Genomic DNA, 26,481 nt, shown 5'->3' with positions numbered 1-26,481 from the left:
TAAATATTTTTATCTCTAAATTGGAGAAAAAATTTTCTAATGGAAAATGTAAGAAATGAAAAAAAAAAAATCATGGGCATGTGAGAACCCTTTGTCACTTTTTAGATTATGTAAAAGTCAGAAGGATTATTATAAATTAAAAACAACCCAAGGCTTCAAAGTTGAAGAGACTGAGCTCAAACCAGGACAAAAACTTGAGATTTTGAGACGGCAAGGTCCAGAGTTGAAGGAGCCCTGAGAGGCGCTTCCAGAAGTCTCCTTGGGGAAACCAACCACATGGATATCCAGGGTCCTACATGTGTATACAGCTCCCTTTTTGACCGAATGGAACTGAAGCGTGACTCACTACTGATGTCAGAGACTCCGCAAGGAGGAGTCCATGTCTCAAGAGAGTCCCATCAGCCTGGGATGACTCGGAGAGGCCCTGGAGAGCCCAGAACTATGGGACAGAGCAAGGATGCCAACCCCCAGTCACTTTGGGAGCATATGTTACCCAAGTAGCCCAAGATTTTCCTTAAGGGATCAAGAAATTTGTTGAACCCTGGACTGTGGTTCAGCAGTTAGAGTGTAGGCCTGCATACCAAAGAGTCTTGGGTTCGATTCTAGTCAAGAGTATAGCATGTACTGAGGTTTTAGTTTGGTCGCAGCCCTGGCCGGGGTTGTACGGGAGGCAGCCAATTGATGTGTCTCTCTCACATTGATGTTTCTCTCTTTCTCCCTCCCACTCTGCCTGAAAATAAATGGAAAAATATCCTCGGGCGAGGATTTAAAAAAAAAAAAAATTATTCATATAGCTTCTTAGCCTTTTGGCTGACGCTCTAACCACTGAGAGAGGAGGGCATGGGAGAGCTATGAGAAAAGGAAGACTTAACCTTCCGAGGGAAGGGGAGCGATGAAATATACACAAAGCAATTAAGACTCCCTATAAGGAAGGGACCTGGGCGAGTGTGAGTGGAGATACCACCTGCTTGCGCCTCAGTTTCTTCATTCATAAAACAAGGAGGTTGGAGTAGATGTTCAGGATTCCTCACAGCTTCTAAATTTCCTCAATGTACAAAAGCATACTCATGAGCAATCTGAAAAAGAGACTGTGGACAAAAAAGGGGTTCTATGAAAAGTAATCTCACAGGATGATCTGATCATAAATTTCTAACTGAGAAGGTCCTTTTCTCATCGCTCTCCCATGCCCTCCTCTCTCGGTTCTTGCAGTGTTCCTGAATCTCAGGCAGATCCTCAGTAAAGACTCATAGAATGGGCTGCTCTATAAATTGGACAGTTGTTAAGGAGAAAGGTAATAGGAGTCCTTTAAAAATAGTAGACTATTGCCACCTACTGGTGTGTGTCTAGAACTACAGACAAAAGTCTCTTGCTGGCAGACTGGGTTTGGTTTTACAGGCTTGCATGCCTTGCCCTTTTCTTATACATAAACCACCCTGACTCAGATTAGAGCCAGAACAAAGATATTTAGATTTAGCCCCTGCCCTCAAGGAACTGGAAGTCTGGTAGAGAGCTAAGAACATCAATAAATATATTGCATTTATAAACAAGTACCATGGAGGGGGGACAAAATATGCCAGAGTCAATTAGAGGCAGGAGGATCTGCTGCTGTTTGGAATCATGGAGGAAATCACCGAAACCCCATGGAAAACATGACCTTGACATTCTCATCAAATGGAAGAGGCATTTTTCCAGTGGTGTCTAGTTGGGCAAGTAGAATTTTGGCAGGGAGAGACTGGAAGTAGAAAGGGGATGTTTCCAGCAGAGGAAACAGCATTCAGGGGATAGAAGGAAATGACCACGTGAAGGCCGGGAGTGAGCTAGGGGTTGTCTCATATTATTTTGAAAAGCACAGAATGGCCTAGTGTGTTTGGTTGGGTGAGTGGGGGGGGTGATAAGCTGGAAAAGTAGGCTGGACCTGGTTCAGTGAAGTACATGTCAGAGCCCCACTCATGTGCCCCTCGAATTTACCATGTATTTTACAAGCTATAGAAATGATCCCTGAAAGTATAGTTCTGCAGCTCTTTGAGGGCTCTCTCTTTGGTGACCCACTCTGCCCTTATACACGGCAGGCAGGAAGTGCAACCCTCATTTACCCCAGCAGCCATCTGCCCATGACTGACTGGAATTAGTATATAAATACCTTTGCTCTCTTCCCCCTCGGGTTATGTTAACACTTAGACATATGTTTGACCATTATTTCCCAGTGGTCCCACAGTGGTAACTTGCCTGATCACACACCCCTATTGGCTGCCTTCCCTTCCTTGTCTCGCTTCCCCATTTCCTACTGGTGTCCCCTGAGATCATTTCCAACATACATTACATACTCAGATTCTTATCTCAAGGTCTGTTTTAGGAGAAACTCAATCTAAAACATCGTGGAAGACCTGGGATGCTAAGTTAAGAAATTGGACTTTGAGCACTAAGTGCTTCCTTAATGCCAAGTCACACTAGCCACTATTTGCAGACAGTGTCTTCTAAACTACTGCCCTCTCCACATTCTCTCTTGTGGCTGTGAGGGCTTACCAGCCAGTTTTACTAGGCTCAGTTATATTGCTATGGAATGACAGTAATATATATATCGCAATCTCGGCCCTCACTTTGAAGATCCAGCCCAGCCAAGTGAAAGGCTGCATTTTTGCATCTATCATTTGTCACAAATTTATAAGCTTCCTTCTCTTATAATTTCCTTTCTGTTTAAGGAACTTTCTTTAGCCATTTTTTTAAGGCAGGAAACAAGAACTTTTACTCCTACCTAGCAGTAATAAAGTATCTCTCCCTATTGCAAATGGATTAAATATACCAGCTAAAAGACAGAGATTGGCAGAATAGATTTTTTTAAATGGCTCACTTCAAACATAATTATATAGGTAAGTTAAAAGTAAAATGATAGAAAAAGATATAGCATGCAAATATTAATCAAAAGAAAGCAGGAGAGAATATATCGTTATCTGATGAAGTAGACTTCAGAGCAAAGAAAATTACCAGAGACAGAGAGAGAGATGACATAATGATCAGGGCGTCAATCCACCAAGCAGACATAGCAATCCTAAATGTGTATGCATCAAACAGCAGAGCTGCAAAATATGTGAAGCAAAAATCAATAAAACAAAAGAAGAAATGGACAAATCCACAATTGTACTCAGAGATCTCAATATCCTTATCTCAACAACTGGTACAGAATTCGCAAAAAGATGGAAGAACTCAACAACACTATCAACCAACAGGATCTAATAGAGAGACACTCCACCCAGCAATAGCAAAATACACATTCCTTTCAAGTGCCCAAGGAACACCATACATTCTGGGTCATAAGAGAAAACCTTAAATTAAAAATCATCAAAATCATGCACAGCGTGTTCTCTGAGCATACTGGAATAAAATTAGAAATCAGTAACAGAGAGATAACAGTCAAATCTCCAAATACTTAGAAACTAAACAAAAGACTTAAAATAATCCATGGGTCAAAGAAGTCTCAAGGGAAAATTTAAAAATACTCTGAATTGAATGAAAATGGAACTACAACATATTAAAGTGTGTGACACAGCTAACGCAGTGCTACGAGGATACGTCTAGCGCTAAATATTTACATTAGGAAAAAAAAAGTCTCAAATCAATAAGCTTCTACCTCTAGATATTAGGAAAATAAACCAGAATAAGTGCAAAGCAAACAAAAAGGAAATAATTATAAGAACCAGAAATCGGCTGTGGCCAGTTTGGCTCAGCGGTAGAGCGTCAGGATTCGATTCCAGCCAAGGGTATGTACCTCGGTTGTAGTTCATCCCCGGCTCTGGTCAGGGTCATGTGGGAGGTAACCAGTCGATGTGTCCCTCTCATGTAGATGTTTTTTTCTCTCTCTTTCTCTGTCCTCCCTCTCACTCTATCTGAAGATATTTGAGAAAATATCCTTGGGTGAGCATTAAAAAAAAAAGAACCAAAAATCAATGAAATTTGGGAAAACAGAAAAACAACAGAAAAAAATCACTGAAATTAAAAGATAATTCTTTGAAAAGATCAATACAAGCCCTGGCTGATGTGGCTTGATGGATAGAACATCAGCCCACACTCCAAAGGTTTGCAGGTTCGATTCCCAGTCCAGGTGTGCAGGAGGCAATGAATCAATGTGTCTCTCTCACATCCATGTCTCTCTCTCTCTCTCTCTCTCTCTCTCTCTCTCTCTCTCTCTCCCCCCTCCCCCCTCCCCTCCCTTCTACTCTCTCTAAAATATCCTCAGGTGAAGATTAACAACAATAACAAAAAAGATCAACATAATTGACAAACCTTTAGCAAGAAGGACAGAGAGAAAGAGAAGACATGTTACAAAAATCAGGAATGAAATAGAAGAAACACTATAGAGCCCACGGACTTCAAAAGGATAATAAAGAACACCTGGAACACATCTACACCATGAGTTTAACTCATAAAAAGAGCCAATTTCCTAAAAAACACAAACTATCACAACTCATCCAATATGAAAAAATATAATTTAAATAGCTTTATAACTATTAAGGAAATTTAATTTGTAATTTAAAACTTCCCCAAAGAAAATCTCCAGGCCCAGATGTTTTCACTAGAAAATTTACCAAAAGTTTAAAGAGGAACTAGAGAAATACCTAGAGGGCTTATGAAAACAGATCACTGGGCCCTACTCCCAGAGTTTCTAATTGAGTAGGTGTGGATGGGTCCTGAGAATTTCCATTTTCGTCAAGTTCCAACTCTCGGTCATGCTGCTCCAGGGATTATGTTCTGAGAACCAGTATTATAACAGGAATCCTGACTCATTCTGCATACCCTAGGTTGGTTGGTTTGAATTGCATCCACATAGGCCTAAACTTGCATTTGAATGTTTCCATGGAAAAACTTTTTATGGTTTTTTTTGGTTAATCCTCACCTGAGGATATTTTTCCATTAATTTTTAGATAGAATGGAAGGGAGGGAGCGAGCGAGAGAGAGAAACATTGATGTGAGAGAGACACATTGATTGGTTGCCCCCTGTACAACCCTGACCAGGGCCAGGATTGAACCCGAAAACCAGGTATGTGCCCTTGACTGGGAATAGGACCAAGGGGTCTTGGGCTGACGCTCTAACCGCTGAGCCAAACTGGCCAGGGCTCCATAGAACTTTTAAGAAAAAAAGTCACAGCCCTGCCCAAGTGGCTCATTTGGTTGGGCATCTAGCTGTTGCCAGTTCAATTCTGGGTCAGGGCACATACCTGGATTTTGGGTTTGATACTAAGTTGGGAGCCTTCAAAAGGCAAACTGATGGGTGTTTCTCTCTTACATCCATGTTTCTCTCTCTCTTTCTCCCTTCCTTTCTCTCTAAGCATGCCCTTGGGTAAGGATTTTAAAAAAAAAAAGAAAAAAGTTACACAAGTTAAACAGTTTTCAAGTTGCTTATTCTCAATGTTCTCTCCCCCTCAAAAAAAGTATTATCATACTTTTGGCAATTATTAAAAATTGTATAACTGGGCTGTTTCTTTTTTAAAAAGTGATGTTAGCCCTGGCCCGTTTGACTCAGCAGTTAGAGCATCGGCCCGTGGACCAATCAGTTATGGGTTCGATTCTGGTCAAGGACATGTACCTCGGTTGTGGTTCATCCCTGGCCGTGGTCGAGAGTCAAACAATCGATGTATTTCTTTCACATCTCTCTCTCTCTCTCTCTCTCTCTCTCTCTCTCTCTCTCTCTCTCTCTCTCTCTCCCCCTCCTACTCTATCTGAAGATAAATGGAAAAATATCCTCGGGTGAGAATTAAAAATAAAAATAAAAAAAGTGATGATGTAAAACAAATTCCATTATTAGGTGTTTTATTACCCAGAATTTTCTATGAACTGTTCTGTGTGTTCTGTAACAATCCTCACAATAACCTGTAGTGAATGTGAATCATGAGGAAAGAGCTATATTATGTTCAGTTTAATTTTAATGCTAAACCATGTTTTATAGAACGCCAACTCTTTACACCTTCTTTAAGAATTGTTAAAACACTAGACTATTTGATGATCTAAGACACTTCATACCCCAGCCAATAATTAATTGGAATTAAGATAAGAACTTATAACTGGAAAATTAGAATGGGCCTTGTTTATTATAGAAGTTTTCAGAAATCGTGTCCAAAACCAAAGTACGTATGAGTTTTGCAGAATAAAATATACTGATAATGATCTTCTTTTAAATATGTTTTAGTCCGGCTGGTGTGGCTCAATGGATTGAGTGTTGTCCCATGGACAGAGAGGTCCCAATTTGATTCCTAGTCAGGGCACATGCCTGGGTTGCAGGCTCAATCCCCAGTAGGGGGTGTGCAAGAGGCAGCCGATTGATGTTTCTCTCTCACATCAATGTTTCTACCTCTCTCCCTTCCTTTCTTTGTCTAAAAAATCTATTTAAAAATAATAAATAAATAAATATGTTTTAGATCTAGGTCTCTTATTTAAAACACAAACAACTGAAGAAGGCACACCTCCTTTTGAACACATCTCCTTTACTTCTGTCCATATTTTATCCTCAGTATATTTTTCTCACAGAACTATTTGTCCTGGTCTAATTCTCCACGAAGCAGCTGTTACTACAAAGAGTGCAGCAGTGTTTTTATCAAGAAATTGTATGTTGACAAAACAGTTTAATATATATCTTTAACTACAAACTATCCATGTTTGACAATTCAAATATTGCTTGAAAGATCTGAAACTCCATTAAAAACTTGTAGAAACTACCACTGTATTCACAGCTGGGTTGTGCTCGGTATGAGAATAATGAATGGATAGAAACAAGGGGAATAAGAACAGAGAACTCAGTTGCTTTCCTAAGATTTTTTTCTCCTGAAAATTTGTTTTTCTGTTTTTTTAAAAACAACCTATAACATAAAATTTTTTCTGTTACCAAAAGGCCAAAACAGAATTCTTTCATTCCTCAGTACTAGAGCTCATTCACTTTAGTCACATTCATTATAAAGATTTCACTGAAAAGAATCCTATAACAGCTTATAAATATGTAAGTGATGAATGCACTAGGATCTCATTATGAACTTCTTTGTCTTACTGTAAAACTTGGTAGTTGTAGCTATGAAAGGATATTGTCCAGTCTCTAAATGTCACTCTCCTAAGCCATGGCTAGGTAGCTCAGTTGGTTAGAGCAGCATCCTGATACACCAAGGTTTTGAGTTTGATCCCTGGTCAGGGCACACACAAGAATCAACCAATGAATGTATAAATAAGTGGAAACCAAAATTGATCTCTCTCTCTCTCTCTCTCCCCCTCTCAAATCAGCCAATCAATAAATTAAAAATAAGTAAGTTTTGCCCTGGCCGGTTTTGCTCAGTGGTTAGAGCGTCGGCCTGCGGTCCAGAGAGACCCGGGTTCAGTTCCCGCTAAGGGCACGTATCTTGGTTGTGGTTTGTCCCTGGCCCTGGTTGGGTCCTGTGGGTGGCAGCCACTCGATGTGTCCCTTTCAGGTCGATGTTTCTCTCTCTCTCTCCCACTCTATGCGAACAAAAAATGAAACAAATGAAACAATGTCCTTGGGTGAGGATAAAAATAAATAAATAAATAAATAAATAAATAAATAAATAAATAAAGTTTCCCCTTCCAGACATATTTAATTGGCACAGTGTCTTACATTTTTTAAAACTTGAGTGCTTTTAGGAGGAACAAGGACTGTTCAATTCATCACTCTTAGTTATTACATTTCCAGTATCACTCATTTATGTTTCCTCAGACCACACCTAAGCTTGCAGTTTATATCTAAAAGCTCAAAGATTTCACTAAAATATGAGACTGTAGTTTACTGAAGGTAAGACCCTATATTAACTGTTGGCCAGGGTATAAGCAAACCTCATGAACTGATGGAACAGGGTGGACGAACACAACTTTCTGTAGGGCAATCTGGCGATATGAATGGAATTTTAAATTGCTGCAGCTATCTCATGCTAAACAGACAACTGAAGAAGTACAAAAAGATGAACGAGCTTGTTCATTACAACACCGCTTATAATCATAAAAATGTAGAAACGACTTAAATATCTATTAAAAGAGGACTGATTAAACTAAGTATGTCCCCTTTAGTCAATGAATTACTATTCAGGAATTGTTGATAACTGCTTTGTGTGTGTGTGTGTGTGTGTGTGTGTGTGTGTGTGGCACATATGTAAAATATAAATAAAATCAACTAGGATGGGGAAAACTGTGGGTAGAGCAGATTTATTAGGGACTATCAGGAGTATAGTTACAGACATCTAAGTTTGAGACATCAACTGATATACCAGGAGAGATGTTGAACAGGCAGTAGGATATAGTACATGTCTGGAGTGGAGGGCAGAGACCTAGGCCACAGATAAAACTGGAGAGTCATCAGCACCAAGTCATAATTGTATGCACCTAAGGAGAGGTCTAGAAGGATATTTACAAAAATGTGATGGTGCTTGTCTATTGGTGATTTGGTTTTAGTGAATTTTTCATCTTTAAACATTTCTAACCAATGTCACCCCAATAAATTCAATAAAAAACATTTCTACACTACATATGAATGTCTGTAATAAATGTGTGTCTTTATCAACATAAAAAAAGAATTAAAATACAGAAAAGAAAACTAAAGGAAGTTTGTTCTTTATTCAAGTCTTTTATTTTCTTTGGGGGTTTCCTGGGGACCTGTCTGATATCCCATTATTTATCTTGACTCTGTGACAACTAGCTTGACCCTCAGTTTCCTCATTTATAAAATTAGGGAGGTGAACCACACCAATAATCTCTAAACTGAGTTTATACCAGAACCTAAAAGGGTGCTTAAAAAAAAAAAAAAAAGATGCTGTGCTCCAGCCAAACCTACCAATGATCTGTATTTTAACATCAGAAAATATACAAATAGATGAAAACCAATGAAAATTTATTTAGCCTAGAAATGTATTCTATACCTTGGGGTTTAAAAGTATAATGGTTTATTCCAGTTAAAAATAATTCTTATAGCAGACTTTACAAACTAAAGTACATGTTAAACAGAATCCCAGAAATTAAATATTTGTTTTAATTGTTCAATGTTTCACAATCAGATAATATAAACTAATTCACTTCCTTGCTCATTGTTTACAAATAATGTATTTAAATGTGTGTGCATTTAAAGAAATTAAAATGGTTCATACCAAAATAAATACATAGGAATTAATATCAATTCTATACAATCTCTTACAGAAAGTAGAAATGGAGAGAGCACTTCTCAATTAATTTTATTTAGAATTACCCTGATACCAAAGCCAGACAAAGACAGGACAGAGAGAGAGAGAGAGAGAGAGAGAGAGAGAGAACTACAGATCAATATCTCTCATGAATATAGATGCATAAATCTTTAACAAAATCTTGCAAATTGAATTCAGCAATGTGGAAAGAGAAAAATCATGTAATCATATTGATGCAGTTAATAAAATTGAACACCCATTCATGATAAAAACTCTCAAAAATAGGATTAAAGGGGAGCATCCTTTACCTAATATATTTTTAGAAGTCTACAAAAATAGTATAAGAAAACACCAAAACAACTACAACTAACATCATACTTAATGAGGAAAGACCACTTTCTCCCTGCGATTGGGAACAAAGCAAGGATGTCCACTCTCAATACTGTTATTTAATGTAGTACTTGAAGTTCTAGCCAGTACAAGAAAGCAAAAAAACAAGGAATACAGATCAAAAAAGAAGAAATAAAATTGTTCCTATTTGCATTTGACACAATTGTGTGCTTAGGAAATTTCAAGAAATCTACCAAAAAACTCCTAAAACTAAGGAGTGAGTTCAACAAGGTCTCAGAAAACAAGATCAACATACAAAAATCCATTGTACCCACTTCACAGCACATACAAATATTAACTTTAAAAGGGTCAAATACCTAAATGTAAAGCTAAAACTATAGAATTCTTAAAAGAAAACATAAGTGTAAATCTCCAGGCCTTGGATTAGGCAGTGGTTTCTTAGATATGACACTAAAAACACAAGCAACCAAAGGAAAAATAGATAAATTAAACTTCATAAAAATTAATGATTTTATGCATTAGATGGGTACTACCAGGAAAGTGAAAAAACAACCACAGAATGGGGAAAAAATATTTGCAAATCATATACCTAATAAAGACCTACTAGTATCTAAAATATACAAAGATCACTTACGACTCAACAATGAAAGACAAAAGTAAAAATATTTCTCCAAAGAAGACATGCAAATGACCAAAAGTACATGAAAAGATGCACAATATTATTAGTCATAAGGGACATACAAAATAAAAGCACAGTGAGATACCACTTCATATCTTACTATGATGATTATCATAAAAAAGACAGACAATAACAAGTGTTGACAGGCATATGGAGAAACTGGAATCCTCATACATTGCCAGTGGGAAGGTGAACTGATGCAGCTGTTATGGAAAATAGTTTGGGGTAGTTTCTTAAAAAGTTGAACACAGAGTTACCATACACCCAGCAATTTCATCCTTACATATATACTCAAGACCATAAAAACATATGTTCATACAAAAACGTGTACACCAATGTATAACATTACTCGTAATAGTCAAAAAGTAAGGAAAAACCCAGATGTCCTTCAACTAATGAATGTATAAACAAAAGGTTGTGTAATCTAGGTAATAGGATATTATTTAGCCATAAAAATCAGCCCGGCCACTGTGGCTCAGTAGATTGAGCATTGCCCCTTGGACTAAGAGGTCCTGGTTTGATTCCCAGTCAGGGCACATGCCTGGGTTTTGTGCTCAGTCCCTACTAGGGGGCTTGCAGGAAGCAGACGATTGACTTTTTTATCTTTCTAAAAAATCAATAAAAACCTATTTTTTAAAAAATCAATGAAGTACTGCCCTGGCCGGTTTGGCTCAGCGGTTAGAGCGTCGGCCTGCGGTCCGGAGAGACCCGGGTTCGGTTCCCGCTAAGGGCATGTACCTCGGTTGCAGTTTGTCCCCGGCCCTGGTTGGTCGTGCGGGTGGCAGCCACTCGATGTGTCCTTTTCACGTCAATGTTTCTCTCTCTCTCTCTCTTCCTCTCTCTCCCTCCCACTCTATCTGTACAAAAAATGGAAAAATGTCCTCAGGTGAGGATGAAAAATAATAATAATATAAAAAAAAAAAATCAATGAAGTACTGATACATGCTACAACATGAATGAACTTTGAAAATATTGTGCCAAATGAAAGAAGCCAGATGTAAAAGGCCACATGTTGTACAATTTCATTTATATGAAATGTCCAAAAAAGGAAAATCCACAGAGACAAAAGTAGATTAGTATTTTCCAGGGCTGAAGGGAGGGGAGAATAGAAATCACACTTCTAACAGCTATGTGGTTTCTCTGGTGGGAAAGGTAAAAATATTCTGGAATATTAATAGTAATGATATTCAACCTTGTAAATATACTAAAAGCCACTGAATTGTACACTTTTAAAAGGTGGATGGTGAATAAATTATTTCTCAATAAAAATAAAAATTGATTGTAATATGCAGCAAATGTGATAGAAATAACCCCACACAAGAACTGAAGTGCAATGGAGAAAGAATAGCATTTTAATAAATGGTGCTGGAGCAATTGACTATCCATAGGTAAAAAAACAAACCAACCAACCTTGACTTAAACCTTATACCTATACAAAAATTAACCCAAAATGCACCAGAGATTTAAATGTAAATGTAAAACTATAAAACTTTTAGGAGAAAAAGATTTAAATGTGACTCGTGAATCCATAAAAATCCTAGAAGAAAATGTAGGCAGCAAAATTTCAGGTATCATATGCAGCAGAATTTTCACTGATACAACGCCTAAGGCAAGAGAAACAAAGGAAAAAAATGAACACATGGGACTACATCAAACTAAAAAGCTTCTGCACAGTAAAAGAAACAACCATCAAAATGGAAAGGGAACCCACTATATGGAAGAGCATAATTGCTAATGATACATCAAATAAGAGGTTAATTTCCAAAATATAGAGAGTGCTCATATAACTCAACAAAAGGAAGACAAAGAACCCAATTAAAAAATGGGCAGAGGACCTAAAGAGACACCTCTCCAAACAGGACATAAAAATGGCCAAGAGACTTGAAAAAAGCCTCAACATCACTAATCATCAGAGAGATGCAAATTAAAACAACTATGAGGTATCACCTTACACCAGAATGGCTGCCATCAACAAATCATCAAACAAGTGCTGGCAAGAGTGTGGAGAAAAGGGGACTCTAGTACACTGCTGGTGGGAATGCAGACTGGTGCAGCCACTATGGAAAACATTATGGTGTTACCTCAAAAAGTTAAAAATTGAACTGCCATTTTGACCCAGTGACCCCACTTCTAGGAATATACCCTAAGAAGCCTGAAACACCAATCAGAAAGAATATATGTACCCCTATGTTCATAGCAGCACTTTTTACAATCACTAAGATCTGGAAACAGCCCAAATGTTCATCAATAGATGAGTGGATAAAAAAAACGGTGGTACATATACACAATGGAATACTATGCAGCTGTAAGAAAGAAAGATCTCTTATCGTTTGAAACAACATGGAGGGACCTAGAAAGTATTATCCTAAGCAAAACAAGCCAAGCAGAGAAAGACAAATATCACATGATCTCACTTATTTGTGGAATATAGTGAACTAAACAAACTGATGAACAAAATAGACCCAGAGACATAGAAGTAGGATACAGACTGACAAACCTCAGGGTAGGAGGTGTGGGGGATGGAGGACATGAACCAAAGAACTTATATGCATGCATGCATAACCAATGGACATAGACAACAATGCAGGGGGGTGGGGAGCAGGATGGGGAGGAGGGTGTCTAGCAGGGGGAAAAGGAGAAACATCTGTAACAAAAATAAATTAATAAAAATTGGAAAAAAAAACACAACTCATATCAAAACTCAACAGTGAAAACAAGCAATATAATTAGAAAATGGACAAAAATACAAGAGACAGTTCATCAAGAAGGATATATAGATGGCAAAAAGCACATAAACAATATTCCATATTGATGACAATACCAACAAGGATGCCCAGAAACTGGACCATATGTTGTTGCTTAGAATGTAAAATGACACTACTCACCAGTGAAAAACAATGAAGTATTGACACACACAACAACTTGGATGCATTGTGTGAAGTTAAAAAAGCCAAACTCAAAAGGTCACATATTATATGATTCTAATTATAAAACATTCTGGAAATGACACAATTATAAAGAAGGAGAACAGAGCAGTGGTTGCCAGGGGTGAATGATGGTAGGGGGGTAAGGAGTGACTTTATAAAGGGATACTACTAGAGAGATCTTTGTGGTGGTGGAATACTTCTGTTTCTTGGTTGTAATGGTGGCTACACAGTGATAAAATGACAGAACTATACAAACACTATACCAATATCAATTTCCTGGGTCTGATATGGTGTTATAATTATGTAAGATGTAACTCTTGGGGGAAGCTGGGTAAAAGATACACCTAACTCTCTGTACTATTTTTGCAAGTTCCTGTGCATCTATAAAAAATTTTTTTAATCCTCACCCAAGGATATTTTTCTATTTATCTTCAGATAGAGTGGGAGGAAGGGAGAGAGGGAAACATTGACGTGAGAGGGACACATTGACTGGTTGCCTTCTGCACGACCCAAACCAGGGCTGGGGGACGAATCACAACCAAGGTACATGCCCTTGACCAGAATTGAACCCGTGACTCTGGTCCGCGGGCTGATGCTCTAACCGCTGGGCCAAACCAGCCAAGGCTATAAATATGTATTTTTTATTTCTTTAGGCTAGTCTGGCCGGAGTGGCTCAATTGGTTGAGCATCGTCCTGTGCACTGAAAGGTTGCTGGTTTAGTTGCCGGTCAGGGCACATACCTTGGTTGTAGGTTAGATCCCCAGTCAATTGGGGCACATACAGAAAGCAACCGATCAATGTTTATCTCTTACATTGATGTTTCTCTCTCTCTCTAAGCATGTCCTCAGCTGGGGATTTAAAAATATTTCTTTAGGCAATATAGACATATATAGGTACCTAGGGTTGGTAGGTAGATAATATTCATGTTTATTAATAATAATTTATAAGAAAACAATGCTAAATATGAAGGCATTTAATTTACCCATTACCAGCAGGCTATGAGGTGTTAGACAGAATTTTCCAAGTAACATAAACTTACCTGCCCAAATAACATTAAAACATTTAATGGACATTTTGTCAAAATGTATTATAATTGTCCATGCTTTTTTTCAGATAGAGTGGGAGGGAGAGAGAGAGAGAGAGAGAGAGAGAGAGAGAGAGAGAGAGAAACATCGATGCGAAAGGGACACGTCAAGTGGCTGCCACCCACACGTCAAGTGGCTGCCACCCTCGCGACCCAACCATGACTGGGGACAAACTGCAACCGAGGCACGTGCCCCTAGCGGGAACCAAACCCGGGTCTCTCAGGACTGCAGGCCAATGCTCTAACCGCTGAGCCAAACCAGCCAGGGCATTGGACAAAAACATAAAGGCAGAATTCAATAGCAGGGTCGGTTCAGGGGTTGGGAACTCACCAGGAAGTCAGCTGCAAATATTGACTGTTTCTTTTCTTTGAAGAAACCTCAGGTTTATTGAATAAGAATGTTCATAAGAAAGCCAGATCTTTACAAAACACTTTTATTATGAAAACTCTGGTGGAAAACACCTTTTCCTTCCCCCCAGGCCCACAGAGATTTCTGTTGAAGAAATTCTCCAGGCTCTACCAAGGACAGCAGGGCCAAGAGCAGTGTCCAGGTGTCCTTGGGCTGAAGAGTCAGCAGTCACAATTTTGGTTGAGCTTTCAGTAAAGAAATATATCTTTGCACCCATTTTTCCTTTGGCTGTACGCAGACTTTCTTGCCTCTTTTGGTAGTGAATCTGTGGGAAAGAGATGCTGACCGTCAATACTGAGAAGTTTTGCCTCCTGGAAAGGGATGGAGGGGCGGCCGCCATATTCTAGTCTTGCCACGCCCCTGTCACACTGCCCCTGCTCCCTTTTCTGGCCCTTGCCCTCCCTGCTCTCTGATACACCACTTTCCACTGGAAACCATGCTTCCCAGCTCACCTTTGCCAGGAAACCTTTTCCAACAGCTCTAGTCAGAAGCATGTGAACTATACCCTGCCTCTTAACTCTTCTGTTTTAATCCAACAGCTTTATTGAGATAAAATTCACACACCATACAATTCACTCATTTAAAGTATATAATTAGCCCTGGCTGGTTTGGCTCAGCAGTTAGAGTGTTGATCCTCTGACCAATGAGTCTCGGGTTCGATTCCGGTCAAGGGCACATAACTCAGTTGCGGTTTGTGGTTTGTCCTGGCCCTGGTTGGGGTCGTGGAGGAGGCAACCAGTGATGTGTCCCTCTCATGTCGATGTTTCTCTCTCTCTCCCTCCCATTCTATTTGAAGATAAACAGAAGCCCTGGCCGGTTTGGTTCAGTGGTTAGAGCATCAACCTGCGGACCAGAGAGTCCGGGGTTCAGTTCCCCCGAAGGGCACATATCTCAGTTACAGTTTGTTCCCACCCCGGTTGGGATCATGTGGGTGCAACCACTTGATGTGTCTCTCTCACGTCGATGTTTCTTTCTCTCTCTCTTCCTTCCTCTCGCTCTATCTGAAGAAAAATGCAAAAATGTCTTTGGGTGAGGATTAAAAAAATAAAAAATAAAGCGTATAATTATCACTCAGTGGTTTTTAGTATATCCATAGACAGCACAACCATCTCCACTATCAATTTTAGAACATTTGCATCACCCCAAAAAGGAACCTTATATGGACTATGCCACTTAATTCTTAACCACATTATCATGGGTTGTTGGCCATGATTCCTTATGTATGATTCCTGTTTCCTGTTGCGAATGGGAGTTGTGGTTAATGTCCCTGAATCTCCTCCAGCCTCGTGCACCCGAAGAGCACTTAGACATGGAGAGAGCCTAGATCCAGTCGTTCTAGCCTGGAGCACCTTGCAGCACCCAGCAATGTTTTCAGGGTTCTCCGGAAGACCCTGGGAGAAGAGCCAAGAGAAAGGGAAAATAGGAGAGAGAGGAAGAGCTTTCTGGGTGTATGAAAGCATGGCATTTCTCTTTTTGAGAGATGGAGGTCTATGTCCTCACCCCTTGAATTTAGGTCATTAGGAACTGGTCAACCAACAGAATGTGGCAGAAGTGACACAATGTGACTTTGTAGGCTAAGTCAGAAAAGATGGCGGAGCTTCTGTCTGGTTTGCTGGATCACTTATGCTGGAGCCTTGAACCACCAAGTAAGGAGTCCTACCACCCCAGGTCACCATCTGTGAGGAAGTCTGAAATAGCCAGCAGAGAGACCACCAAGAGAGGCCCTGAAGAGAGAGAGATGCCACCAGACCCAGCTTTTCCAGCTCCAGCACCCCCAGCCAAGCCCATCTGGAATTCCTGACCCACAAAAACCATGCAAGATAAGAAACTGGTCATTGTTGTATTAAGCCCCTAAGTTTTGGGGTAGTTCGTTATGCAGCCATAGATAACTGATATAAGCCTCTCACCTTCCTTTTACAAATGAGGAAACTTGACTTGCCCAAGGTCACACATCTTATAGGTGACAGAGCCACTTCTTTGAGCCCAGTTCAGGGTTCTTTGCCAGCTTCTGGATAAATGTTGATGACTCTAAAGCTCCAGAAAGCCAACTGAGACACAAATGAGAAGACCCAAGGCATCCTGAGCCCCAGAGGGTCCCCTCCATTTCTAAGCACTTGAGTGTCTTCTTCCCATCCCTAACGGTCTCAAAGCAATGATAATCAGGGGACCTCTGGAGCCCCTTCTTTCTCCTTCTATACCATTCTCCCATGCTCAGGAATCCCATGTTCTGGGGAGCAGTGACCTGCCCTCCCTGTGTACCTGCAATTAAAGGTGTTTTGGTTGAACATTGGTAACCTGGGTTCTCATCCTGCCTCTGCTTGCGGCAGTAATGTGGCCAAATTCTGCCACTGACAGAACATTTGTTGAACATTCACTGTGTGCAGGCACAGCACTAAACACTTTGCATATATTTCTCCTTTAGTCCTGACATGGGGCCTGTGAGGTATGTGTCATCTCTCCTGCTACCAATGAGCCTGGCATGACCTGGCTCCTATTTACTTCTCTGCCTTGTCAGTGACATGTGCATCCTCCTCCCACTCAGCTGCTCCCTCTGCCTGGTACATCCATGCTCCTTCTTGCCCCCTTTCCCTAGTCCACTCCCACTGATCCTTGAGGGTCTCCGTGTAAATGTTACCTCCTCGGGGGGACCTCCTGACATTGAGTTAGACCTCCTGTGACTACAATGAAAAGTGGCAGATTAGCCTGGCTGGTTTTGCTCAGTGGTTAGAGCGTCGGCCCTGAACCAAAGAGTTGCGGGGTTCAATTCTGGTCAAGGATATGTACCTTTGCAGTTAGTTTCCTGCCCTGGTCAGGGTTCTGCGGGAGGCAACCAGTTGATGTGTCTCTCTCACATCAATGTTTCTCTCTCCCGCCCTCCCACTCTATCTGAAGAAGAAAATGGAAAAATATCCTCAGGTGAGGATTAAAAAGAAAAAAAAAAGTGGCAGAATATGCTACCCCAAAATATGCCACTTTGGCGTAAAGATAATTTTGAGCTAAAGGCACTAAAAAAAATCAGGTGAAAGAAGGATTCTCTGACCTCCCCCTTTCTTCCTGGAAGCAGGAGATAAAACTCCCATGTAAAAAATGTCCTCCCGACTTCCGGTCAAGATGGCGGCGTAGGTAAACGCGGTACCACGTCCTCCCACAACCACATCAAAGTTACAACTAAACTACAGAACAACCATCATTCAAAGCTGCCTGAAATCAAGCTGAATGGAAGTCCTACAACTACAAAATTAAAGAAGCAGCTGCTTCAAGATTGGTAGGCGGGGCAGAGGTGGACAGGCTGGTCCCACACCCACATGTGGCGGATAAAAATCAGGAGAACACCTAGGCTGGGAGGGTCTTCGTGAAGAGTGAGGGTCCCCATCTCACACCAGGTGCCCCGCTCAGGGTTCCAGTGCCAGGAAGTCCCCATAACTTTTGGCTGGAAAAACCAGCAGGAACTGAGGCTGAGGGAGGCTGAGGCAGCTGGAGCCCCAGGCAGCTGCAAAGGTACATATCCTTGCCCGTGCACGGACTTACTTGGACTTGCTTCCTCTAAGCTCAGAGGGGAAGCAGCTTGAGTGGCACCGGAGACATATAGGGAAGAACTGAGCTGTTTGGCATTGGAGCGAGGGCTGGAGAGGGGGCTTTCTCCCGGACAGATGTGCTGTCAGAGGCCTTTGATCCTTTGGTGAGCCCTTCCCTGGGGCAGCAGACAGCCGCCATATCTGGGACTCCAGCAACTTGACTCACACTGGCTGCCCCGCCCTGGTGATCCCCTGAGGCCCTGCCTCACCCAACTTTCAGACCCACCCAAGCTGTTGGCATTTGCTTTACCATAGGATTTGCCTGTCTTGGATCCTGCTTTAGGTTTTCCTAAATTCTTTCAAACAAGCAGCATCTGGTCTCAGCCAGCCCCATACTTCTCGTTAAGTAATACATAGAAAGAAACACAGAAAGGCAGCCAAAAGGAGGAGACAAAGAAACAGGTCCCAAATGAAAGAACAGAACAAAACTCCAGGAAAAGAACTAAGCGAAATGGAGATCAGCAACTTAACAGATGCTGGGTTCAAAACACTGCTCATAAGGATGCTCAATGAACTTAGTGAGGGCCTCAAGAGCATACAAAAGGACCAGTCAGAAATGAAGGAGGCACTGACTAAAATAAAGAATAATCTACACAGATCCAATAGTAGAGTAGGTAAAGCTAAGAAGCAAACCATCAATTTGGAATATAAGGAAGCAAAAAACACCCAAACAAAACAGCTAAAAGAGAAAGGAATCCAAAAAAATGAGGATAGTGTAAGGAGCCTCTGGGACAACTTCAAGCGTGCCAACATTCGTATCTTGGGGGTGCCAGAAGGAGAAGAGAGAGAACAAGAAATCGAAAACCTATTTGAAACAATAATGGCAAAAAACTTCCCTAACTTAGTGAAGGAAACAAACATACAAGTCCAGGAAGCACAGAGAGTCCCAAACAAGATGAACCCCAAGAGGCCCACACCAAGACACATCATCATCAAAATGCAAAAGGTTCAAGACAAAGAGAGAATCTTAAAAGCAGCAAGAGAAAAGCACTTAGTTACCTACAAGGGAGTTCCCATAAGACTGTCAGCTGACTTCTCAAAAGAAACTGCAGGCCAGAAGAGAGTGGCAAGAAATATTCAGAGTGATGAAAAGCAAGAACCTACAACCAAGATTACTCTATCCTGCAAAGCTGTCATTTAGAATCGATGGCCATATAAAGAGTTTCCCAGTCAAGAAAAAGCTAAAGGAGTTCATCACCACCAAACCATTATTATATGAAATGTTGAAGGGTCTTCTTGAAGAAAAAGATAAAAAATATGAACAAACAAAATGGCAATGAATACATACCTATCAACAATTGAATCTACAAACAAAATGAACAAGCAGAACAGAAACATTCTCATAGATATAGAGAACATTTTGTTGGTTGCCAGATGGGAGGGGGTTGGGGAAATGAGTGAAAAAGGTGAAGGGATTAAGAAGTACAAATTGTTTGCTAGACTGACAAACCTCAAAGGGAAGGGGGGTTGGGGGGTGGGAAGAAATAAACCAAAGAACTTATATGCATATATGCATAACCAATGGACACAGACAACAGTGTGAGAAAAGGCAGGAGGGGGGCGGGAGTGGGGAGGAGGCGGTCAATGGGGTAAAATGAGGAACATCTGTAATACATTCAACAATAAAGATAAGTTTTTTTAAAAATGTCCTCCCTATACCAAGAGGAAAGAAATATCTTTGTTACCAGAAATAGAAAGTCAAGGCCAAGAGAATTCTGTCAAAACAGACCTTGTTAAGATAACTCTGGTTATCTTTTAGCTGCCTCCCCCATACATTTTAGTTACTTTCCACAGCTGCTTCTCTTTATTTAACTTAGTATAAATGCATTTAGATTTTGCCACTTTGGGGGAGGGGGTGTCTTCATTTCCCTGTGAGCACTCCCATGTACATGTAAAATCTGTATGCTTTTTTCCTGTTCATCTGTCTGTCAGTTTAATTCTCAAGCCCAGCCTAAGAGTGTAGAGATAAAGTTTTGCCTCCCCGCCCTGGCCGGTTTGGCTCAGTGGTTAGAGCGTCCACCTGTGGTCCGGAGAGACCCAGGTTCGGTTCCTGCTAAGGGCATGTACCTCGGTTGCAGTTTGTCCCCGGCCCTGGTTGGTCGTGTGGGTGGCAGCCACTCGATGTGTCCCTTTCACATCGATGTTTCCCTCTCTCTCTCTTCCTCTCTCTCCCTCCCACTCTGTCTGTACAAAAAATGGAAAAATGTCCTCGAGTGAGGATAAAAAAAATAAAAATTAAAAAAAAATAAAGTTTTGCCTCCCCTACAGTGACAAGCACCCTCCTGCTTTCCTTCCTGCTGTCCCCTTCAAGCATCCACCACAATTTTGATGATCTATTTTGTGCAAATGTCTTCTAATGCCCCCTTTCTTATGCTAGAAGTCTGTAAGGGCTGTCTTGTTCTCTCATTTATACTCAGCACTTAGCACACTGCCTAGCACATGATATGGAAGTTAGGAAACCAAAGCTCAACGACACACTTGTTCATGGCAGAGGCTGGGTGAAAACCCAAGTTACCAGGTTCCCACCCTGAGGCTCATCCTGGCACCCACGTAATTGGGTGCCTGCCTTGCACCTACCCAATTATGTGGCTAGTAGGGACCCTAAAAACCCAGATGAGAAATACTCACATCACAGCCGGCTCGGAGCAGCTATTCCTAGTAAATTCATAGCTTTTCACGAAGTTCCAAGAAAGAATCTTTTGGCTGAATTGTAAGCAGCAGTATTTGGCCACATCACTGCCACCTAAAAAAACAGGGAGAGAAAAGTGATTGGAGACACCCCTTTGCTTCTATTCCCAGTCATCCCTGGGAAGGGAGTTGGGCAGCTACATACGTATGGCAGCTCCGAGGTAGACACTCAAGACAAAAACTAGGAGAATAGAGGGAGCCGTGGGGAAGCTCTTCATGGTGTTGCAAGCTGAGTCCTTCACAGCCTTCTCCCCAATTCCTCCTGTCCTAATCTGACCCCCTTTTATGGAGCTGAGCTGTCCTTGAAGATAATTCCAGATAAAGGAGTAATCAGATACCCTTGAGAAGGAAGTTGAAAAGTGAGGCAATGTCATCTGGGGAAACAGGAGGAGCCAACATGCAATTGAGAGCCTCCCACCCAGTGCTATGTCACCAATTTCTTGTTTGAAAAGTGAAAACAGGAAATAAAATGATTTCAGCAAACTGACCACACACTTATTCCAGCAGAAGTACAATGGATCATTATTCTTGGCAAATAAAATTCTTTATAACACATATAAAATTCTTTATAACATATGGTTGTTCCAGATAAGTATCTGGCTCTTGGCTGATGCTTTCTTTGCTTTGTAAACGTTGCTTACCTATTGGCAAGGTCTGAACAGTCTCAGAACATGTATGTAGGGCAGCCTGACCATGGAAATGGATGCTCAAGAACAAGGCTGCAGCTCTCTTCCTGTTTCTCATCATGGCGCAGATCAAGGTGAAGGAGAACCCCATGTGGAACTTCACATCACAAGCTCTGCCTCAATATCTATGTGGGACAAAGTGGAGACAGACTGACTCAGGCAGCCAAGGTCCTGGAGCAGCTCGCAGGCCAGACCCCTGTGGTCTCCAAAGCCACATACACCACCTGATCCTTTGGCATCAGGAAAAATGAAAAGATTGTCATCCACTGCACAGTTCGTGGGGACAAGGCAGAAGAAATCTTGGACAAAGGTCTAAAGATGCAAGAGTATAAATTACGAAAAAATAACTTTGCTCTTCCTGAGTCAGGCTCTTTGGGGTGAGGGAGATCCAGAAATCTATATTTTAGACAGACTTGGCTGAAATGGGGAAAGTAAATTCCAGAAAGGGGCAGTGACTTCTGCCAGAAAAGTCTTAGAGAGGATTAGATGAGGTTTTCAGATCCGTGTTTCATGACTACCCTCAGCCATTCTCATCCCTGATATGACCCCGGACTTTGAAATTTTGAATTTAAGGTTAAAAAAAAAACAAGCCCACTCATTAGTTATCTTGAATCATACACTTTTTCCAGACTGGCTGGGATCTTTCAAACATCCCCCAGACTGTTTTAACTACTCCAAGTGATAGGGAACTCACTTTTGAACTCAGCTCAATCTAGGACAGCTCTGATGGTGAGTCACAGATTTCTCTTAAGTTCTTTCAAAACTTTGGCTGAAATCTATATTCCCATTGCTTTAATTATTGACCCAATTCTATTTTTAAAAAATACCTAATTTCTCTTCTCTTCTTTGGAAGATGAGGAAATTAAGATTTCAGCAGATTTGAGGACCATTGTTTTAGTTTGGGTTCCCCTAGAATGGGCTGTGAGACAAGGATTCAGTGCAAGGTGTAAGCATTAAAGCTGTTCACAGGAGAGGTGATTTCTGAAGAGGCTGGTAGAGGAGAGGGGGAAGAGCAAGTGCCAATACAAGGCGGGTTATCAAACAGGGACCACCACCAGCAGCTGAAGCTCGGTTCCATTGCGGGGTTCTGGGAACTGGTGCAGAACCAACTCGAGTCAGCCCAACTGCCAGGTGAGTCAGCAGGGACATTAACCCCCCAGCTCTCTGGATAGCACTGGTTGAAGCCTGCGTCCCACACTCCTTGTCCTCTGAGCAGGCTTAGTGTGCTCTGTGATTAGGAAAAAGGCCCTTAGGCTGAGTCCAGTGGGTTTTCAATGAGCAGTCTTTGACTCACAGAGGAAATGATGAGGGGATATGGGTAAAACCCCAACAGCACCTGCTACAACCATTATCATATTTGCCCCTGAATGTTCTCTTCTTTTGGCTAAATTTCCCTATGCCTTCACTTTGCCCCCACCCATCCTCCTGGCCACCTTGACACGCCAGTTTTTGACTTTAATGAACAGTTACAGTGTTCTGAGAACCCAAATATCTCATAAATGAGATACATCAACACTATAAGGGGCTGGTAAACAGTTAATAAATTGGACTGTATAAAATTTGGAACTTTTACTCATTAGAAGACACAAATGAAAAAGTGAAAGGTAATCTGCAGGTTGGAAGGTTTTGTTTTTTTTGTTTTTTTTTTAACAAAAGCCACTCAGAACGTGTTCTCCCCCTCTCATTCATCAATCATCAATGGCAAATGGCAGTAGCCAAAGCAACACCAAGAGCCGGTTTTCATGTATTAATAATTCCATGTATTAATCATGGAATTTTTGGAAAGCTCCTAGGTGACCACAGGATGAGGAATGGTTGCCTTGGAACAAATCTTGTGATTAGAAGGTTGGAATTTTCCAGCCCACTCCCTCAATCTCCAGGAAGGGGAAAGGGACGGGGTTGAATAATCTCTAGCGGCCAATGATTTAATCAATCATGCTACATAATGAAGCCTCTATAAGAATTCCAAAAGAACAGAGTTCAGAGAACTTCTGGGTTGGTGAACATGTGGAAGTAGTATGCCTAGAGAGGGCATGGAAGGAAGCTCAGTGCCCTTTCCCCATCTCTTGTCCTGTGTATCTCTTCCATCTGTCTGTTCCTGAGTCATATTCTTTATAAGAAACTGGTGTCTACTAAGTAATTCTAGTTTCCCTGAGTTCTGTGAGGCCCTCTAGCAAATTGCTGATCCTGAGGAGGGGGTTCTGGGAACCTCTGATCTACAGCAGTTTGGTCAGAAGCACAGGAGACCACCTAGACTTGCAATTGGCATCTGAAGTTGGTGCAGCCTTGTGGGACTGAGCCCTTAGCCCTTGGAATCTGACATTATCTTCAGGCAGATAGTGTCAGAACTGAGTTGCATTGTTGGATATTCAGCTGGTAAGTGAGAATTGCTTGGTATGAGAAAAACCCTTCCACATCTGGTGTTAGAAGTGAGGTATTGATGCCCTGGCCGGTTTGGCTCAGCGGTTAGAGCATCGGCCTGCGGTCCGGAGAGACCCGGGTTCGGTTCCCGCTAAGGGCATGTACCTCGGTTGCAGTTTGTCCCCGGCCCTGGTTGGTCGTGCGGGTGGCGGCCACTTGATGTGTCTCTTTCACGTCGATGTTTCTCTCTCCCTCTCTCTTCCTCTCTCTCCCTCCCATTCTATCTGTGCAAAAAATGGAAAAATGTCCTCGGGTGAGGATAAAAAAAAAAAGAAGTGAGGTATTGACAGTAGAGTGTTGTAGTGAGTAGATAGAAAACAGAACAGTTTCCTTATAAAAAGTCCATGTGAAGAGATGGAAACACAGGGAAGAAATCCATGCAAGGATGGAGGCAGAGATTGGAGTGATGCATCTACATATAAGCTAAGGAGCATCGAGGATAGCCAGGAGCCACCAGAAGGTAGAAAAAGGCAAGGGAGGATTCTTCTCTAGGGCCTTTAGAGGGAGCATAGCCCTCCCGACTTCTGGACTCCAGAACTATGACATAATACATTTCTGTTGTTTTAAGCCACCCAGTTTGTGGTAATTGGTTAAGAAGCTCCAAGAAACTAATATAGCATGTATCTGTAAAAGGACTAAAATTCAGAATATATAAAGAACATTATAACTCAACAAGAAAAAGACAACACAGTGGTAAAATGGCAGAACTTAAACACTTTTGAAAGAGGAAACCCAAATGATGAATGAAAAGGAGCTAGATTACACTAGCTATCAGAGGAATGCAAACTTTTTTTTATTTTTATCCTCACCCGAGGACATTTTTCCATTTTTTTGTTCAGATAGAGTAGGAGGGAGAGGACACAGTGAGAAGGTAGCCATCTGCAAGGCAAGGAGAGAGGCCTCAGGAGAAACCAACCCAGTGGGCTCCTTGATCTTGAACTTTCAGCCTCCAGAACTGTGTAAAAATAAACTTCTGTTATTTAAACTACACAGCCTGTGGTACTTGGTTATGGCAGCCTGAGATGACTAATACCTCACATCCTGGTGAGTGGGCTCCTCCCATCCTCCCTGGTATCCAGGGTTGAGTTCTCCCAGAAATAGATGTCTGAGTGCAAACGGTATATTTGGGAGGAGATCACAGGAAATACTCTGGAGTGGTGGTGAGGGTGGGGTAAGAGAAGGGAAGGCAGCCAATAAAGACAGGTGTTTTATCAAGCAGGTTACCACTGTGGACAACTGAGGTTCAATCCTGCTGGAGACTTCTAGACATGGACCAGAGTCACTTCAACTGAGAGCAAGGAAGCTGGGGCTTTCATCCTCTACTTCCTATCACATTGGCTGAGGGCACTTGGACCTGCTCTGCATGTGAGCCAAGGGGCAGTCCTCAGATGGAGGGTTCAGGTGCATGTGGATGATGGATGAAGGGAACAGTGGGAATGGAAGTGTGAGTGCTGATGGGCTGGGCACCACCAGTGTCTGCTACACATGGACTTGTGGGTTGGGGCAGAATATCCTGTGGCTAGGGGAAGAATGCCACATTATGTGTCTGCAAAGACTTCACCCTCTGGGCCTATAACCCATGTCAACTGCTCAGGGAAGCTTTCCTCCATTCTCCCTTCTGAGCTGGATCGGGTGACCCTCCTCCACTCCCAGACAACATTGTTGAATTATAGAGCTGCATCATCATCATTGCTTTTTCACACTCATCAACTTACTTGTCTGCCTTCCATCCTGGATGATGAGATTTTTCATTTTTTCTTTCACTGACTCATTCATTCAACAGATATTTTTTGTGCTCTCTGCATTATGTCAGATGCTGAGATCAAGAGGTAAACATGGCAGATGTCCCTGCTGTCAGGGAGTATATATTCTACTAGAGAAAATTGACATCAGGCAGAAAACAATTATTCAATAAATTATTCATTATATCTGGGGTATGTGCTTTGATGAAGAAGACGAGGAACTGTGAGAATGTATATTGAGAGAATCTGAATGAGGCTGGGGGTCAGAAAAGTCTTCTTTTATTTTTATTTATTTATGTTTCTTTATTAATTTTTAGAGAGAGAGGAAGGGAGAGGGAGAGAGAGATAGAAACATTGATGAGAAAGAACATCGATTGGACACCTCCTGCATGCCCTCCACTGGGAATTTGGCCCACAACCTGGGCATGTGCCCTGGCCGGGAATTGAACCGGTGACCTCTTGGTGCATGGGTCGATGCTCAACCACTGAGCCACACTGGCCGGGCAAGGTCACTTTAAAGTAAGACTTTTCTGCCTGGCCAGTGTGGCTCAGTGGTTGAGCATCGGCCCATGCACCAAGAGGTCACCGGTTCAATTCCCGGCCAGGGCACATGCCCAGGTTGTGGGCCAAATTCCCAGTGGAGGACATACAGGAGGTGTCCAATCGATGTTCTCTCTCATCAGTGTTTCTATCTCTCCCTCTCCCTTTCTCTAAATATCAATTTTTAAAAATTTAAAGAAAGTGGCCTTTGCACTTAGCCTTAA

General features: G+C 41.6%; 1 protein-coding gene across 1 annotated transcript; it reads right to left on the bottom strand.

Annotated features, from left to right (window-relative positions):
• Positions 1-14,650: 14,650 nt before the first annotated feature.
• Positions 14,651-21,155, bottom strand: CCL26 (C-C motif chemokine ligand 26). The gene is made up of 3 exons (XM_036280697.1): positions 21,014-21,155; positions 20,809-20,923; positions 14,651-14,870 (listed from the first exon to the last, which is right to left on the bottom strand). Exons 1-3 carry the CDS (start codon positions 21,084-21,086, stop codon positions 14,774-14,776), a joined length of 285 nt encoding a protein of 94 aa, XP_036136590.1. The 5' UTR covers positions 21,087-21,155; the 3' UTR covers positions 14,651-14,773.
• Positions 21,156-26,481: the final 5,326 nt, after the last annotated feature.

Source organism: Molossus molossus, unplaced genomic scaffold (assembly GCF_014108415.1).
Source record: "Molossus molossus isolate mMolMol1 unplaced genomic scaffold, mMolMol1.p scaffold_m16_p_3, whole genome shotgun sequence".
Taxonomy (NCBI): Eukaryota; Metazoa; Chordata; class Mammalia; order Chiroptera; family Molossidae; genus Molossus; species Molossus molossus.
This window is presented reverse-complemented; position numbering and strand designations above follow the sequence as displayed.

Excerpts from the sequence above, each read along its gene's own strand:
- CCL26 (XM_036280697.1), bottom strand. The coding sequence starts at position 21,086 with ATGAAGAGCTTCCCCACGGCTCCCTCTATTCTCCTAGTTTTTGTCTTG. Across the intron at positions 20,924-21,013 it reads CTACCTCGGAGCTGCCATAC|GTGGCAGTGATGTGGCCAAA; the intron begins GTATGTAGCTGC and ends CTGTTTTTTTAG. Across the intron at positions 14,871-20,808 it reads TGCTCCGAGCCGGCTGTGAT|ATTCACTACCAAAAGAGGCA; the intron begins GTGAGTATTTCT and ends TCTTTCCCACAG.